This window comes from Ruditapes philippinarum, unplaced genomic scaffold, assembly GCF_026571515.1.
Source record: "Ruditapes philippinarum isolate M1 unplaced genomic scaffold, ASM2657151v2 ctg391_1_1_1_1, whole genome shotgun sequence".
Lineage (NCBI taxonomy): Eukaryota > Metazoa > Mollusca > Bivalvia > Venerida > Veneridae > Ruditapes > Ruditapes philippinarum.
The window spans coordinates 292,664-310,364 of record NW_026855204.1 but is presented as its reverse complement, the minus strand read 5'-3'; the positions used below and the strand labels follow the sequence as shown (position 1 = coordinate 310,364).

The 17,701-nt window shown below is 33.4% G+C and overlaps 2 protein-coding genes across 2 annotated transcripts; both read left to right on the top strand.

Annotated features, from left to right (window-relative positions):
• Positions 1-1,903: 1,903 nt before the first annotated feature.
• Positions 1,904-12,989, top strand: LOC132742492 (slit homolog 3 protein-like). The gene is made up of 6 exons (XM_060730932.1): positions 1,904-2,410; positions 3,096-3,243; positions 6,711-6,945; positions 7,234-7,421; positions 7,973-8,058; positions 12,046-12,989. The coding sequence occupies exons 1-6, from the start codon at positions 2,264-2,266 to the stop codon at positions 12,085-12,087; spliced, it is 846 nt and encodes a 281-aa protein (XP_060586915.1). The 5' UTR covers positions 1,904-2,263; the 3' UTR covers positions 12,088-12,989.
• A 1,520-nt stretch (positions 12,990-14,509) lies between these two features.
• Positions 14,510-17,419, top strand: LOC132742490 (lysine-specific demethylase 8-like). Its single transcript, XM_060730930.1, has 2 exons — positions 14,510-14,719; positions 15,680-17,419. Exons 1-2 carry the CDS (start codon positions 14,715-14,717, stop codon positions 16,962-16,964), a joined length of 1,290 nt encoding a protein of 429 aa, XP_060586913.1. The 5' UTR covers positions 14,510-14,714; the 3' UTR covers positions 16,965-17,419.
• The last annotated feature ends 282 nt before the right edge of the window (positions 17,420-17,701 follow it).

Here is a 17,701-nt window from a genome sequence, read left to right as displayed (position 1 = left end):
AAGAAAGAAAATACTTAAAAATTAAAGAAATAGGGAGAAAAGGGAACTAATTAATCAAAAAGATCAACTAAGATTTTTTTTCAATTTATCTTTTCAATGAAAAGATGATAATAATGATAATGATATTGTGCACCCTAGGACAAATCTATCCAAATGTTGTTTTAAAAATTTGGTTGGTTCATTTTATGGACCGCCAAAGCTAAAACATTGTCTTATTGTTAACCTATGATATTAACTATCACAAACTTGTAATGCGACTTTCACGAACCTCTCTCTCTCTCTCTCAAGTTTATTTGTATTACATTCTAGTACATGTTTTACACATGTCAACTTACAGAAAAGCTCCATATGGCTTTTCAAAGACTAACATAACAATTTCCTGTTTTTTTTTTTTAATACATCCCTGAATCAAAATATCTACATGGTTTAATCGGAAGACATTAGACATTTTAATGAATAGTGTGCTGTCTTATCTATCTTCACAAAGTTGTATTGTTTCTTATACAGAAGTTAGATTCAGGAATTTTTCAATATACACCTACTTATACCTACTTCATTAATTTTATACATAGATTTGAATTATTTTCATCTATAATACTCATGAATACACGTATATTCTCTACTTTTCATTAAACATTGAAACATTCTGTTTAATACGAATATGAAAAGCAATACAATATAGCTTTTAATGTTATTTACACTCTTTTCGTCACCATATATCAGTTATGTTTTTATAAGAGATCTTCTAGGATTACACTGTACAATAGACCAGTCAACATCGTCACTCTTGGACAAACATCGGGAGTGCTTTTGTGGTCTCGTTTTTGTATTTTCTGATCGCTGTTCCTTTTAGGTTATTAACTGTCGCGTTTCGGTTGCCCATATTGCTACGCGCATGATGATGAATTATAGTACGTGTAGGTGTATGATACAAAGGTCATTCCATCTAGAGGCAACCCAGGTCCGGTGTTTATCAGATTTAAGGATCGGGTTCAAGATCAGGATCAAAATTAAACACACCATTCCTCCATTGTTCATCCTTATTATATTTAAAATGCACTGCTGACTTGATGAAATAGCATTTTTATGAAATTTTCTAAATAAATTTACTGTAACTTTACAAGAAATGTGCATTTTACAGCTGATCCAGATATTTTCTTGATTCAAAAAATGATCTCCATATTTTACCCCAAAATAAAGTTGTTTCTTTGCAAATATAAGCAAATATTTTACATTTTTTCTTATTTGCCATTTAATTTTGGCAGAATAAAGTCAATATATAAGTTTCGTAATGCAATGAGGATGAAATTAGGATCATTTAATAAGGATCCTACGGTGGCACAGATGGTTTTTTTATCTCGTGCGCAATAGATACTGTGTCGTGCGCACGAGTTACTATGTCGTGCACACGAGTTACTAAGTTGTGAGCACGAGTTACTATGTCATGAGCACGACTTAATTATCAAGTGTACACTACAAAATTATTTCGTGCACATAATAACACGTGAGCACGACGTTGTTACTCGTGCGCACGACTTAATTATCTCGTGTGCATGAGATGAATAAAAACACACATATGTCACCTCTGTGCACCCGTAGGATCCAGAATTTTTCTTAGTGAATTTTTCAAAAGCACGCAATTTTCCAAACTATTTACCTTTATTTTTATTTAAATTATACCTAAGTACACCGTGTTTTATGTCGAAATGTGCATTGAAAACGATACTTCACGGAATGAAAGTATAATTGACCGTTTTACATTGTAAGACATAATTACTTTTGATAACTGATATTATCTTATTTTTAAACTGTTTTCCTGTAAGATATCATGCCACAGGTGGCCCTTTTACGCTTTCAATAAATTCTAAAGTAAAACTGTACACAATTTAAGCTGCCAATTAAATAAATTCGTAATACGTGACCGCAGTATTTTGATTATCAAAATATCATATATTAAAAGGATATTTATTCTCAAATATATCTGAAAACATGAACTTTTAACTACTGTCAATCATTAAACGGAAAAATAGCAATTATTTTAAAAACATTTCACAGTTTCGTACCGATACAGTTTAATTGATGTGTATCAACTTTTGGAATATCAGTTAATTACCCTATAAAATTCTTCTCCATATGATTTACAGTATTTAAAAATACTGCTTCGCGTTCTTATAAAACTGCGTATTTTTTTTATTTTTGATAACATTTCAAGAGAAAACTACCAAGGTAAGGATATTGTTGGTTTTGGATACTGTGATACAGGATGTCAGCACCGGCTGGCTGTAGTTTGACAAGCTATGACGCCACGTGCAGCTTTAGCACGTGGAGTCCACCGTTATTGGACAGCCAGTTCTCAACATCTCCAGGAAATCTTATTGTCAGCTCGGTTGATGGAACAATCCCGAGCAATGTAAGTGACGACCTTTTTTACTCCTTACTGTTTCATTAAATGATTTGCGTTTGCGTTTGTATTTATATTTATTAATCATAATTAATCATAATTAAATGTTGAATAAAACTGAACTATATTTTTTACTTAAGTTGAGATTGACAAATGACAATGCAATGAAATTTGATATAAGGGATAAAAATATTTATTTATTTATTTATTCATTCATTCAATTCATTCATTCATTCATTCATTCATCCATTCATCCATCCATTCATTCATTCATTCATTCATTCATTCATTCATTCATTCATTCATTCATTCATTCATTCATTCATTCATTCATCATCAACATCATCATCAACATCATCATCATTATTATTATTACATGTATTTCATTAATTTTTAGCCATGTCCGTAAAAATAATTTTAAAACACAAACAGGAATCCTATCATCATTTGAGCCGCGTCACGACAAAACCAGCATAATTGGTTTGCGACCAGCATGGATCCAGACCAGCCTGCGCATCCGCGCAGTCTGATCAGGATCCATGCCTATTACAAGTAGAGAAACTAATAGCGAACAGCATGGATCCTGATCAGACTGCGCGGATGCGCAGGCTGGTCTGGATCCATGCTGGTCGCAAACGCATTATGTTGGTTTTGTCATGACGCGGCTCATTTACATTAATACTGTTCAATTCAGGCACTAAACGGCCTAACAAACAGTGGTGGTTACACCGGAACTTCGCAGCTCAGCCTCGACTGCGGGTTCGGCAGTAATAATCAGATGACGTTATTGAGTGATAGTTTGTCAGGAAATCTTTCATGGGTGGACAGTATGCTTATAACTGGTGAGATCTTTACCTTTATATATGTATGTTTTTCTATATAGTGAAATAATCTTTTTTGTTTTTACTTTTGGTCTATTCAACAATCAAATGCCTTGATTTATTATGAAACACTCATTTATCACAAAAACATTGTATATAGCTATTACATCTTTTAATTAGCTATTACATTTACCTAAACGCAATAAGAAGTCAAAGAGTAAACAGTAAAATATTACAAAAACGGCGGTATTTTTAAAATGACTATTGTGTGTCCAAATATCCGATTAATTTCGAAACATAAAGAATGCTAGTTCTGGCTTCCTTCACTTTATATGTCACTTTTTTGACGTTGACCGAACAGGTCTAGCAGTACTATTAGACCTGTTCGCTGAAGTCTTTTTAGCAAACAGAATGCCAAATAATTATACAAAAGAAACGACATGCATACTTTATTAAATAAATGTAGAAATAACCGTTTTCAGTAGTGTAATATGCTGTTTAAAATGTCTTCAAACCGTATTACCGGAGACAGTGATGACTGCAATCTAAAATCTACTGATTACTACAGGTAGGTTATATACTTGGTTGCTACATTATGCAAATAAGGTCTATTTCATTGCTATAAACTTACTGTCCTTGACTGGAGAAACTATTAGGTAAGTTTAGACCCGTTTCCCTATTTCATAATAAATGACAGCCTCGGAAAAATCCGTGAAAATGATTGTGGTTTGTTTAGAATATCTCAAGTATTAAATAAATGACTGGATTTCGTGTTATACACATAACTAGAAATGTGTCCATATGACACGGGTGCCCCCACACTCCACCTATTTGTCAATCTTATGTCTCTAGGTCAATTTTTTTTTTGGCTACATGTGCCCAAGTTGAAAACTAAAAATCTTTTATTAAGTATAGGGCAAATACTACAAATACTGAATAAATCAACAAGAAAACCCCAAGGTGCTTAAACATGCAGACCAACATTCTTGTAAACTTTCAGGCCTACAGGTCATAAACTTTTTGAGTTACGTACGTACAACACAAGTTAAATATTGTAAATTTTTACTAAGTCAAGGGCAATAACTCTAAAATACTAAAATATCCACACGAAAATACCCAGGTGCACAACTACACATACTGAGCAACATTCCTGTAAGGTTTCATGACTCTAGGTCAAATACTTTTTAGATAAGTGCGACACAAGTTGAAAATTGGAAATTGTTACTAAGTCAAGGGCAATAACTCTAAAAATACAAAAAAAATATCCACACGAAAATACCCAGGTGCACAACTACACATGCGGAGCAACATTCTTGTAAGGTTTCATGACTCTGGTCAAATATTTATTTAGTTACGTGCGACACAAGTTGAAAATTGGAAATGTTTACTAAGTCAAGGGCAATAACTCTAAAAATACTAAATATATCACATGAAAATACCCAGGTTCACAACTTCACATGCTAATCAACATTCCTGTAAGGTTTCACTCTAGGTCAATTACTTTTTGAGCTACGCGCGACACAAAATGGGAACGGACGGACGGAAGGACGGACGGACAAGGGTAAATCTGAATGCCCCCCCCCCACACAAAAATCACCACTAAGGGTCCCGCATGCAAAATATCATCCCAGTGTGTATTTTCTTGACTAAAGATGTCCAAACTAGACCGGTTGAAGTGAAAATGCTTTGGGTAGAAATGTATTTTAGTGGCTGCAAATGATGACAAAAACGCTTTAAAAGTGGCTAACATTCTGACACAAAATCAAGATCACTCTGATATTAACTTCTCTTTTCTTTGCGTACTACGAATATGTACTACTTTGGGGGTACTTAGCAATGAGAATAAAATTTCTTGCTCAAGGAAACTACGACTTGCCCCTAACATGTAACCATGAAGCAATGACGCGTTTAATCAAAAGTGATTGACTGAATGGGTAAATATGACAACTGCCAACAACGCTGCACCTTTATCTTGCTGGAACCGAAATGAATTACCCAGTATAGAGCAAAGCCAATCTGAACATCGGTGCAGTCTGGTCAGGCTCTGTAATGTTGGCCAGCTAACTTTTTAATTTTTTAATCTTGAATTTTCCAGATTGATAATTTCAAAAATAAAAGCTTGAAAAGTCCATGTCACAAATCCTCAGGTTAAGGATTACGCTGGCAAAATTTTAAACCTGTACAGCCTTATTATTGTCGGCTGCTTTTATGTATACCAAGTCATTTGAATTTGGCAAAAATGCCACCAGGTTAATATTTGCAAACGAAGTGTGAAATATACTTCCCATGGTTTAATGCATATAAAACATTTTTGAAACGTTCATGTTTTGCAGAAATGAAATAATTCTTTAATATACATAAAATAAAAAGTAGAAATGATTGTAAACTCAAGATTTTCCCTAAAAATTGTATAAGAGCTTAAAAAATCATAGCCGACTTAAAATGACGAAAACATAAACCCGATTGGTTTGCATTATTATAGCCGTATATATATACCAATTCAAAAATCATCTGTGAAATTAACCACCTTATCAATAGCAATAAGGAAATGGCATATTATTAAAGTCTGCCCTTCAATAAATGGGCGGACAACTCTTTGTCCCTTTCTCGTATGAGAAGGGGAATCCTGTGATGCGTGTATGTGGTCTCTCGGTCACTTTTCCTCCAATAAGTCCTCGATGCGTGTATGTGGTCGCACGGTCGAAAATCTCAGGGTAAAATAATGTTTAATGATTTTTTTTACGGAAACGCCCTGTTGACTACGGAAGCATCTTGGTGCCATTTTAACATGTTCTTTAAACAAAAATTAAAACTCCTACGTAGGAGATGAAAAGCCTAATTTGGAGTTTACAAGTCCCACATAGGACTTCGTAACTCATACATATTAGGATATACGTAAGAGATACAAAAGCCTAATTAGTAGTTTTTAATTCCTACGTAGGAGTTATATTCTTTTTAGAACATGTTAAATTGGCATCAGGACGTGTAGTTTTAAAGCCTAATAACGAGTATGTTGCTTTTTATATCGGGGTTACAAAAGCCGATTGAGAACGTTGTCACTTTTTAAGAAATAAGTCAGGAAAGCTAAATTAGACTTTTGTAACTTTTAATAAGAACATCCTATTTTTGAGGAGTAAAATTATAATTTAAAATTTGTAAAATAATTCTATGAGCTTCAGATTATAACAACGAGAATATAGATTTTCCGAGTCGGTCATTTTAACCTGCTCAAAATATTTTATGAAATGGAGAAACGAGTCCAAAATGCCGTATAATATCTCCATTCAATGGACAGTAAGTCTATTGCAATTATTGTCCTTACTTTGCTTTATGATAGCATACCAATCAAGTTTGTAACTTTACAGTAGTAATAAGTAAATTTTATACATGTATTTCTGTCACCTCTGCAGCAGTCTATGATCAACGGCACCGGTAATACTGTGTATTTATCATGTTTATGATTGTAATAAAATTTCTTGTTAATACAGATTGCAACAACATGGAGATTCAATCCGGAGCCTTTTCCACATTGACAGGTCTTACTCTACTCACAGTTATGGCGGGAAATATTTCGACAATTTCCGGTTCGGCGTTATCCGGTATGACGAGTCTGACGACGCTCTATTTCTATGCAGGTTTCCCGTCATCTGGTATACCGTCAGGACTGCTTGACGGATTGACAGAACTCACGTCTATTGATATGTCTCGAACAGTTTTAAATAGGTATTTGTATTTTTGTTTATGCAAAATATGTTCATTCGTACAATATAATACTGTTTTTATAAAAGTTATTTTCGAGTACAAATTATACTAATATTTGCTATAGGTTTGTTATTATCTTGGGCAAAGCAGAATTAAAGATTTTACTGCTAACGTTTGAACTGTAAAGCATAGTGATACTAATTCATACAGGGGAGGTAAACGTAAGTTTTTTTTTCATTTAGTATTTGTGTGCATAAACTTTCATTTCTATACCCGATGAAGTAATAAATGTAGTTTTATTATTACAAGCATACCGTCGGGGTTATTTGACGGTTTGACCAAGCTCACAAGTCTACAACTGCTCGATAGTAGCCTGACAACGTTGCCAGGCAACCTGTTCTATCCTTTGCTAAGTCTGACAAGCCTGGATATTGGTGAAAATAATTGGGTATGCGACTGCGACCTGCAATGGCTTGGTGCATATCTCACAAGTTCAGGTGACATTTCTTTTTCAATATCAGCATCCATTTCATACATTTTATTAATCAAGTTTAAATTTTTAAAGCCTGAACAGAATTTGCTTTTGGTATAGAAATGCCGTGTAATTTTGTGTTGTTGTTTTTTAAATTCCCCGAACATTCTAATTTATTACTATTTCATTATACACCATAATATTGAGAAATAGTTATTGCAAATACATATACAACATATGGTAAATGTTTACATTTTGATTGTCGAGTGATTCCCATATTTGAAAGTACATGTTTACACTGGTGATGTCATGAACCCCTGTATTTCAAACAAGACATACACAAATTAGTCAGTTATCGTTTTGACAGTATGTGGCACTCTCAAAGTGTAAAGGACCAACAACTCGAAAATTACGATGCTTTGAAATAGAAACATTTTATCTCTGTATATAATTTTCTTATGTCCGAGCGATAAATGGACAAAACTTATACAAAGGCGTATTTCTATATAAAAAATATACTTTAGCAGCTAATTTAAGGGTCAGAGTATACAAATAATTCACAAAATTCATTTCCAGGTTTAACCACGGATAATTGCAGTTCTCCAGCAAATCTTGCAGGATTTGATCTCTCGAGGGCTTTGCTGTCATTAACATGCACATCGGTATATATATTCTTTTATGATTACATAATGTAACAGGAATAAATAAATAAATAAATAAATAAATTAATTAATTAATTAATTAATTAATTAATTAATTAATTAATAATAAATAAATCAATAAATCAAGATTATGTACGTGTATGCAAAATTACAAAGTTGCATCACATATCGGAATCATAGAATACATTGGTATGGCAGTGCCGCATATTTTAAATCATCATAAAGTAAAACATATTTTATATTAGTAATACAGTGTGTAATAATACACAACACAAATGTATATACAGTTACCCTTACATGTAGTAACGCCAGTAATTAAGAGCAAAGAAAAGTTGATATCTTGTTAGGTTTAGAATAAAACGGTTATTACTTATTATTGTTATATACTTTCAATGCACCTACAAACTTGATGATTCTCTCCCTTTGTTATTATAATTAAGTTTAGACATATCAGATTGATATGTAATATAATCATATGATTTCAGACAACAACTTGTAAGTATATATACATGTAAAGTGCTTAGATACTCTTTTAACTTTGTAGGAAGTCTAGAAACGTTTTTGTTTGGATTTTTTCCGCCAATAAGTAAAATATCAATTTCGTCTCCATCATATCAATCTTTATCTGTATATATCAACCACTTATATTTCTGTTCTATTAGTAATATATGAAACTGGAGCTGTCATGGATCTTTTAGAAATGTCAAACATATATTTAATAATGCTTTAATATTGGATGTAGAATATATTGGATGTTAAGCAGAGCAGAGTTAATGTGTTATAAAGGTCACCGTAGGGAACGTGTTACAGTATCGCGTTTTTCGGTTACAGTATAGAATTTTCAAGATGGAGGATTATGTGTTGGGAAGGGAGGTAGGTGATTTTTATTCCGGTCCATACTACTAGTAGTTTAGTTTCTAAAAGATGTTTTTGTGCTTTGCTTTTAAGGAACAGAATCCGGTATCTAGTCGTATATTTCTTCAGACCCTGCACCGCAGATTTATCTCTATATTGTCTCATAAATGTGCAGATTTGACGGTTTAAAAATTTGAATCGAGAGACCAACGCATTTTTCTCCCATTCCGACATTATTTAAGCATGCCTAGATAAAGTAAATCTACAAAACGTTAGTCCATTATGTTAGGAAACGTTTATAAAAGTAAATGACCAGTTGAACCTGTATTCCTGTTGGTAAAATGCGTTTGAAAAAATAAACAATGTTAATACATTCTTGAAAGGTTGAATTACTTTTTTTTCTTCAGCAGAAAAGTTATAGTTTCCTATTTTTCTTATTTAAGTTTCAGATTGAGACTTTTTGCAGAATAAGTAATGTCCTAAGTAAGGACTGTTTTCACGTAAACAACGGTAACTTTTATCGACATGTATTGAGAGAAGAAAGATTATTGCTTGATTTCATTACACATTATAATAATGCCTATTAGTAATAAAATAGAGAAAAAAGAATCCTTAACAGAAATCCAACACGGAAAACATGAAAATGTTGCAGGCTCAGTTTGATTAAACGTGTTCATCGACGGTAGTGGTAACTGCAAGCTACCGTCCACGCCTCCTAGCACCGGCTTCAGCAGAATTCACATTAAACATGAACTGGTACACTTAAGATTTTTAACACCTGTGGATGTGTTCATATGACGGAACCTTTAATGTGACACGTTATTGGCATTCTATGAAAAGTGGCATATTACCCCCAGGTAAAACATTGCGTGTGCCCTAAACGAGAATACAATGAGTGAAACTAAACAAAATGAAATTTTGAGAGGGGATCGGAGGTTATGAAGCCTGCATACCATAGATAAACTGTCAAAAGACACAATTAACAAGAGGCAATACCCTAAGAATGATTAAACAGTATTTAAGTGCGCAATACTGCAACCTTAATTTTTTCAAGTTGGAATTTCCATCTACCATAATGTATTTTGTAAGTATTTAAAAGGGTTTATAAACATTTTCAAATTTGTTGCGTTGGAATTCTTTAGGGATTCTGTTTAACTCTATTTTGTTACGTTTTGCTTTCATGGATTTTAAGTTTCGACGACACTTAGGTCATGTGAAAACATTCCTGCTTTAGTGTAAAGAAAGACCCCAGATACCCTTTGTGAAACATTTCACACACGAGCGGGCACCTGACTAGAACCACCGACCTTCCGTAAAATTAGCTTGATAGATTCCTCACATACAAAGAATCCAAAGTCATGATTGGATTTCAACTACAGCAGGTAAATGAAAGATGATTTTGAAGTCGACGGCCTTATCCCGACTCTGTCACTATTATGTACTTCCATCAGACTCACTAGAGAAGATATTGAAATTGTCTGACCTTAATTTTATACTCTATAAAATTTCAATATTATTTTCTTTTCAGAAACATACAAATTGCTATAACAGGATGTCTGAAATAAAAAAAACGACTTTTGATTTAATAATGACAAAATAAGTCGTAACTTCAACAAAGAAGCATTCGAAATGACGCGATCATCATGATTTGATTTGAATGCTTTTTGGTTCGAGATGGAGAAGATCCTTTAAACATTGGCCTTTTTTCAAAATCTATGTTTTGGGTTTTCGTATCCCCGATTGCAACCAACTTAATTGGGTAGAAAGTCATGTAAATTTTCATCAAATTTAGTCAAGTAGTTACTGAGCGGTTGAGATTGCACACACTTGTGTACGTCAGACGGAACGAATAGCCATCGGGCCAATAAATAGCCATCGGGCCAAAATATAGCCATCGGGCCAATAAGCTCACATATATTTAAAAAGTCTATGTAACATTCATACATTTTACCTAGTATATATAGAAAATATTGAAGTCTAAACTGTAACCGAAATCTGGGTATAAACTGTAACAAAATCGGATACAAATCGCTAGGTCTATTGCTGTAACCCTGCACAAATTACCTCGCTCTATACTGTAACATTGTTTATTTTTTCAAACGCATTTAACGAACAGGAAAATAGGTTCAACTGGTCATTTACTTTTATAAACGTTTCCTAACATAAAGGACTAACGTTTTGAAGATTTACTTTTTCTAGGCATGCATAAATAATGTCGAAATTGCAGAAAAATGCGTTGGTCTCTCGATTCAAATTATTCAAACTGTCAAATCTGCATATTTATGAGACAATATAGCGATAAATCTGCGGCGCAGGGTCTGAAGAAATATATGACTAGATACCGGATTCTGTTCCTTACAAGCAAAGCACAAAAACATCTTTTAGAAACTAAACTTCTTGTAGTATGGACCGGAATAAAAATCACCTACCTGTCCTCCCAACAAATAATCCTCCATCTTGAAAATTCTATACTGTAACCGAAAAACGCGATACTGTAACACGTTCCCTACGGTGAAGGTAGAAAAATGTAAATATTTTAGTATTTTGACTTCCATATACTTTAATCACTATGATTATACCAAATGCCAAACAGCAAATGAAGCAAAAAATAGGTGGTACTTTTTGAAAACTGTAACAGATACCGAAAATATAAAAAAACAACAAATAATTGAAAAATAAGAAAAATACCATTCCGAAGGATTAATGAGCCTTTAAAGTACCATTTATTTCTAGGTAACCTGCTGCATAAGTACATCTTTAACTATCCATCATTAACAATAATATAATCTTAGTCAGTTAGAAACAGTTAACTGTTCCTTGACTAACCTTTAACCCCATACATTGTTATATGCGAGTGATCTTTCTTTAACAAGACGTTTTTAAAGTTAAAAGTTAGATATTCTTGAAGCTCAGATATTGTTATTTATAAATGTACTTAAAAGGATAGCATTTTCCCCTTTTTATTTGTGATACTCGTGCCGCGATTCTTGGTCAAATGTCACATATAAATTATTTTTGTGTTATTTTGTTGGGTTTATTTCTCAAGAATAATACATATGCAAAACGATATATTGCATGCTAGACCTTGTTTTTGTAACTTGCATTGTAATACTTTTTTAATTATTTTATCAGCTGACGACGACAATGAAGATTGGTATAGATACGGTCTTATAGCCGGCGCCTCCCTGGCTCTTATACTGGCAATTATTGCAATCTTTGGCTGTATTTACCAGCGCATGAAATTTGAAGAACTCACGAGATCCATGAAAAAACAACAAAAAAGAGCGCAGCCAAGTGATTCGACGGTGGTAACAGCCATACACCCGAACCAGAAGAGTAAAAATGCCCATGATCTACCAACGGAGAACCCCGTTACCAACACGACCAATCAGAAAGTATGGAGTGTCTCTAATGAAGAAATGGCAAGACAAGGAAGCCCGTTTACTAAGCGATCCCGACAAGTGATGCCAACTAGAAGCAATGTTCGGAGAGGCTGGGCATCAGAGCGTGACCCAGATGAGTGGTAGTGGGTGGTACATGTACATTCAACAGACATTAAATTCTTCAGATGACATCAAAATTTTGCTTTAAATATATTTTTTTACATGAATGATAAATTGTGACACACGTGTTCTGTTTTCCGTCATTTAGAAATGTACAATGTATATAACATAAAAGTAACATATAATTTCTGTAGTGATCTTGTCGTAGAACGATTGGCTAGATCTGTATAATTATATACATTGTATTATAATGTTGCCAAAGATAAAGCTATACTAAAAGTGGTAAAAAGACGCACACATGGAATAAGTGGGAATGGCCAACGCTCTTATGTTGTTTAATTGTTGTCCAAAACTTATGTTTTTTTATGTACAACTACAGAATCCATGTAAAATCTGTAAATTTATTCGTTAATGTTTTGTCTTATGTTTGCTTGTGACTTTGTATCTGCTTTTCGTAAAGAAAAAACCTAACAATAAAATATGATTAAACTAAATCATGCATTATTGACTCTATACAAATAGATCTATCTGTGATAATTTGTACTAGATAAATTGTAGCTTGCATTGTAAGAATATAATTACAATAACTTTTTATATGAATGTATGCTGACAAGTGAAGTAACGATAAACTATTTCATCGGACTCTAGTCCTAATAATCTTACTACGAGTTGATATAGATCATTGTGTTATTTGATTTAGACCTGTCGGCAATATCCCACAATCTGATCTCCTCGGCTATTACGATTCGCAATAGACATTTGACATAACAATGCGACATATTGAAACTTATTTCAGTCACATGGTAAAATAGCGACCTCCATGTGCCACATTCATTTGTGGCAAAAGTGACAGAATATGATACACTTTTATACAGTGGAAGAAAGATTAACAGTGATATTTTAAAATTGATAAAAGCAATTTTCCTTCTAAATCAAGATAAAGTTTGCAGAAGTTGTTGGGAGAGCGAGCGAACTCTGCCTTATTACCCGGGCGGATTGCGTTGTTGTATACATGGTCTACTTCATCCGGAACTGCCTTGGCATTCGGAACTGCCTTGGCTATTATCTATAATAACCTCGGAAACAATATGGATTGAAAGTAGTTCTACCACGTGGTTTCAGATGTAAACAGAAACAGAGATACTGTAAAACGAATGTATATATTTGACATCTAATGTCTGTTCCGGTACTCTTATGCTTGAAAATATGTCTGACAACAATTTGTAATTTAAATATGCCCACTGATGTTCAATTTTAAACAAATCCGACTATATGTCAACAGGTTGGTTTTTTGTACTTTCGGTTTCTACCGTCATAATAATAAATATATAAATAATGTATTGTTTTCTTTTTAACCTATGAATTCACTTATTTTAGGTGGACTTTAACTACATATATTGGAAATAAACTTGTCAACACCTCCCAGCATTAAATTACCATTTGTTTACATGTTTAATTTCTTAGCGTAGGTTAGACCGAAATACCGCATCCGTTCTGTGTATTCATACTATTGTGTTCGAGGTCCTTATCCGAAGACTGGCGGAAAGGGCCGAGTAGTTGCGATTGGGTCTACTTACGAGGCCTCTTATCCAAGAGCCGATATTTTTGCGATTGCAAACGGTGAAATATATAATTTATATATTAATTTTCCGTTATTCTGTTGCCCTCATTTAGACAACGGACAATTATAATAGGCCCCTATGTCTGAAAATGACATACTGCAGGTCTAATTGACCGGCTTGTAATTTCTGCAGTGGTTTTGCCATAGAAACATTTTACAAAAGCAAAAAAAGTAATTAAGCTAGATCTGTACTCTATATATTATACTTTTTTTCTGTTGATATTTTTTGTTGAAGAAGAGAAAATTCGGACCAAGAATGCAATTTTAATTGTCAAAAATGTGAAAATAATTCTAACAGCTGTTGGGGACTTTTAAGACTATAAATTGTTAAAACGTGTTTACTGTATGATTCTACATAATTATCTTGGTGAGCTACTTTTTGTTAGATTGATAACTACCAGCGTGAGAAAATATGAACTTTGATATGCATTATTATACAATAGTTACTTCCCTTTTATTCATGTGCGCCATTTGTAGCAATGTAAACCGGTTTCCAGAAATGATTTTAATATTAAACAAAATGACATAAATCAAAGCCGCTTTGAGTTCTAATCGGAATTAAAAAGAGTAAGGGACTGTGGATGAATATGCTTCAGCATTGGCTAAATTAGTATAATAACTGACAAGCTGTTCTATATAGAAAAGTACTCGGTCAAACTGTTTCTGTCGACGACAATATGAGGTACGACAATTTTGCATACTAGTACATATAACAATCAGTTCGATTATGTTATGTTGCAATTTTTTTTATTTGAAAGGTAGCCCAGCAAATTGTGCGCTTAATGGGCTTTTTATTATATAGATGATGGTTGCCCTTCGCCTGTGTAATATCAGTTTGTAAAGTCGGTCGGTCTTGCAGTGGAAATATTGAGACTAACTTAATATGAAAGGTTGTTGTTCTGTGCGATTTTACTACTTGCTGTGATTAAAGAATGAACTTTGCTTATCATAATTGCTTTGATGGTTAAAGCACAAAAACTTGAAATTCTATCAATATTAATGATAATATCCAAAATATACCCCCTATGCAGTATAAATAAACACATACTGTATAGGGGGTATATTTTGGATATTATCATTGATATTGATAGAATTTCAAGTTCCTGTGATTAAAGTGATGAACGAACCACTGATATTCTGACATCATATCCGATGATGATATTCTGAGTGATTTTAATTAGGAGCATTAAATTTTGTAAACGTACACTCAGTGATAATTATTAATTAGGCCGGATGAAAATGAATTATCTGCCCTTGGAACAAGTAAATTACGAATTAATTTCAATGGCATCAGTTCCAATGGCAGATTATTCAAAAACTAGCCCAACAAATTGTGCGCTTTAGGGCTTTTAATTATATAGATGATGGTCGCCCTTCGTAAAGACAGACATCTATGAAAAATCAGATTATGAAATCGGTCGGTCTTGCAGTCGAAATATTGAGACTATTCAAAAAACCAGATCGGCAACTTCATTTTTTCCCCTTAAAATGAATCTGTTGCCATATTCTAAAACGACCTTTGGTTTAAATAACATATATGAAAGAAATTTTATTCTGTCTAAATGTCTATCTGAAAACTGTTGCGAGCGTCATTATTCAGTAATACAAGTGCTCACTGATAATCTTTTTTTCCATTTCAAAGCATGCAGAGAGAACGCAAAATGTGCGCTGACCTGGCAGCTTTCTACGCTTTAGATTTCACATCCCTGTACAAAGAATTGGTTGATAATACAGTGTTAAGTGCAGCAGTAGATGCAAAAATATTATCTGCCCTCAGTGATTTTTCATCGGAAAAGTTCCAGGAAACTATCAGCATATGTAAAATATTGTTAGATTTTATATGGGAGCAACTCAATCAAGGACATTGGAAAGATGTCAATATAAGTTGGAGATATTCATACACACTTGTTTCAGTTGTAAAAGCTTTGAGTGAATATGTTCTCCTAAGAAATGATGACGATAGATTTAATTTTGACAATATCATGAAGTCTTGTGACATGGGATTATTAATGGGAGCTCCCTTTTTAGATAACATACTTGCTAGGTTATGCACACATCTTAATAGGGACTTTCAGAAAAGTTTAGAATGTGTCAGTGATCATAAGAAGACTGAGGAAAAGAAACATGTTTCAGACTCTGAACATGAAATTAATGAGACTGTTAAACGTCAAAAACTTGTTAAGGATGATCTTGTTGAATCAATGTCTGATGAAAAGTGTATGAAGAGAATTTCGTGTCCGTCAATAGAGACATTTAGACGAGACTTTTACTTGACGGAAACTCCAGTGATCATTACTGATGTTATGGAAGGTTGGCCAGCTCTTGATAACAGAAAATGGACTTTAGATTACATTAAGAAAATTGCAGGATGTCGGACAGTTCCTATAGAATTAGGGTCCAAATACACGGACGATTCATGGTCACAGAAATTAATGACTGTTCGAGAATTTATTGAAACATACATCGAAATGAAGACAAGAGAAACTGATATAGGATATTTAGCACAACATCAGCTGTTTAATCAGATACCTGAATTACAGAATGATATTATTACACCGGATTACTGTTACCTCGGTAACAGCGAGGACGTTGATATAAACGCTTGGTTTGGACCTAAAGGGACAGTTTCACCTGTACATTATGACCCGAAGCACAATTTTCTAGCTCAAGTGATGGGAGAAAAATATATACGAATTTATCCGCAGTCTGAAACAGATAACTTATACCCACATGATACAACTTTACTGAAAAATACAAGTCAAATAGATGTCGAGAATCCAAACTTTGAGAAATTTCCGAAGTTCAGAGATGCAAGTTATGTGGAATGTGTTTTGAAAAGTGGAGAAATGTTGTACATACCACCAAAGTTCTGGCATTTTGTGAAATCGATTTCCATCAGTTTTTCAGTTAGTTTTTGGTGGGAGTAAAGCACATTTGCATATTTTTTGATAACGTGGAATAAGTTTATCGAGTTGGAAGAAGAGAAGAAAATATTGAAGGATTCTCAAATTTTCTGTTATGATATCTCAATTTCTGACTATTATAAAATAAGTAATCCAAGTGACGTAAAAGTTTCACACTTGTATATATGACTCGTATATCATTGGAAACAACAACATAAACTACATTTAATCTTTATTCTATCAAATGCAAATGTGCAAATATACATTGATTTTTATTGTTTCGTTACATAGTGAATGTGTTAATAAAAACATGTATAAGTAAATGTGTCTTGGTGAATTATTATTAGTGTTAATAAAAACCCGTAATATTAAACAAATTCTAGAAGACGACTTCTATATTTCCATGCATGATCATCTATCATTTAAGCCTTAACCTGTTGGAACCGGAAATGATAGGCCTTTGCCACAGTAATAGAACAAGTCCAGCTTGCACGTCCGTACAGTCTGACTACGCTGACTGTTGTCCAACTTCAGATTTTCATCTTGATTTCGCTAAAATTGATAATGGACAGTTCTAGAATAGGGAAGCCGGAAGAGTCCATTTCACAAATTCAGCTGGTTTAGGGTTAATGCGAAACTGAAACTTTGAATTTTAAACAACTTGTTTAGAATTTCAGTTTGTCACCTATTGTCTCTTAAAATAGCATATTTCTATGCAATCTACGTCATCAGTCTCGTATAGAAAAAATAATCTAACTAAA